Source organism: Penaeus monodon, unplaced genomic scaffold, assembly GCF_015228065.2.
Source record: "Penaeus monodon isolate SGIC_2016 unplaced genomic scaffold, NSTDA_Pmon_1 PmonScaffold_23779, whole genome shotgun sequence".
NCBI lineage: Eukaryota > Metazoa > Arthropoda > Malacostraca > Decapoda > Penaeidae > Penaeus > Penaeus monodon.
Window position 1 is genome coordinate 2,501 of NW_023653897.1, and position 2,082 is coordinate 4,582.

The 2,082-nt window shown below is 39.1% G+C and overlaps 1 protein-coding gene across 1 annotated transcript; it reads right to left on the reverse strand.

The window, feature by feature from the left end:
- Nucleotides 1–209: 209 nt before the first annotated feature.
- On the reverse strand, nt 210–1,877 carry LOC119570279 (solute carrier family 22 member 13-like). Its single transcript, XM_037918086.1, has 4 exons — nt 1,754–1,877; nt 1,198–1,376; nt 742–907; nt 210–306 (listed from the first exon to the last, which is right to left on the reverse strand). The coding sequence occupies exons 1-3, from the start codon at nt 1,875–1,877 to the stop codon at nt 764–766; spliced, it is 447 nt and encodes a 148-aa protein (XP_037774014.1). The 3' UTR covers nt 210–306; nt 742–763.
- Nucleotides 1,878–2,082: the final 205 nt, after the last annotated feature.

Genomic DNA, 2,082 nt, shown 5'->3' on the forward strand with positions numbered 1-2,082 from the left:
CGTTGTTTAGTCGTTTAGGAAAACTAGATCAAACTTCGGGCAAGTTTGATTTGGTAGCAGGTAAAAAAAAAGTCAAAAAAAGTTTTATTTGAGAACTAGAATTACCCAGTTCAGTGAGTACAGTAAAAGCCCTGTACATATGTGACAAGACCATACATAGCACAAGGTTAAAAAAAAGATACATTATTTACAAATTGAATTTTCCACTGAAATTCATCATGTCAGCTCTCAGGAAGTGCCGGTAAGTAGCTTGTCGAATTTGTGTTCTGCTGTTTTGCTCTGCTCATGTCAAGCGCGAGAAAGCAACTGCAAACATACAAAACATTGAATAGGAATGGTTACAGACATGGTACTGTAATGATATTAATTTTGTGGCAATGAAAGAAAAATAATGGCAGGTTATGTGAATAGATATGAACATAAACGTAGAACATTGGAAAATTAACCTTTTTGGATAATGCTGTAGTAGATATGCTCTTTATATGTATATACTCATATACACTCATATACTCAGGTAAGATAGATAGACATAAATAGATGGATAGATTGATAGACAGATAGGTAGACAGACAGACAGATAATGACAAATAGCTAGACTGCTCAAGTAAAGAAATATATAAAGCTGTGAGTATATTTATACCGAGCTTAGTCACACACACACACACACACACACCGATCCAGGTATGTATATAATACACTTTCTAAAATGAAATAAACAAACTCATATAAAAACAAACTTGCCTCGAGTTCGAAAAGTTTTGGGTCAGCAGTTGCCAGATGTTTCCAGATCGGCCACGGTGTCTTTTAGGGCCGCCCCCCGTGTTTCCGGCAGTCTGAGGGTGACCCCGGCTGCTATTAGAGACACTCCTCCGAAAATAACCAGCGGGAGCCAAGGACCGATGGAACTCTGAGGTTCATTGTTAAAACTGCGTTGTTAAATATCCAGAAGGCATAATTATACAGGAATCAGCAACAGTGTTTTCATAAGTAATGTTTATTTTTTCTCATGTCAGATTTTACACCTTATAGATTCGTGGAAATACTATGGTTATCGACACATTTTGTAAAAATTCAGGTCTTGGCGTGCAAGAATGACGATTTCATTCAAAATGTGTGTATCCAAGTAGATGTGTGTTCACCGTTAAACAGACTAAAAAAAAAAAAAAAAAAAAAGAGTGGAAAGAGTTTTCATCATACCAGGGTTTCTACTAAAAACGGCGCCGCCACAGATCCAACTTTGGCAGCCATCGTCGCTGTCCCCATACCACGCTGCCGTACTTCCGTCGGGAAAACTTCACTGGCATACAAGTAGATAATCTGATAGGCTGCAGTGATCGACATTTTGCCCGCCATCGTGAACACCATCCCGAGCCAGCCTAAGTCCACATAAATTAAGGCGGTTTTATCGTTGTTCTAGTGTCTTTCTTTCAAGGCGTAGAATGAATATATATATATATATATATATATATATATATATATATATATATATATATATATATATATAAGGGAAAAAATCGACCTAACATTAGCACATAACAAAAATTAATCGACCAATGACTATATAATTTTTCGAATCATGTAATTAATCGAACCATAACCCCATAACAAATGAATTAAACCATAACCCTGCAATCAACCGAACCATAATCCCCATAATAAATTAATCAAACCATGACCCATATAATTCATTAATCGAACCGCAACCTTTAATTGATCGAACCATAACATCACAACAGAAACAAACCGAACTAACCCAGAGACGTCACTCCGAGAGCCAACAGCGCCCCGGCAGTCGCCAAGAAACACAGGATACTCGACAGTTTCCTCCCCATCTTCTGGACCATAGGGATAGTGAGGGTGCTGCTGGGGAGCTCCATGACCCGCCCAAGGTCATGTACACGAAGGGGTCGACGCCGAACTTGTCCCCCCCGAGGGAGAGACCGTAGTAAACGGTCCCGAGAACCAGGTAGTCGAGGTACAAGGCAAGGGTGATGTTCCGGATCCTCCTTGTTCTGAGGAAGGAGAGAGTGGTAACATCAGGACGAAAGAAATTGAATTATGTTTTGATAATCTCTCTTTTTT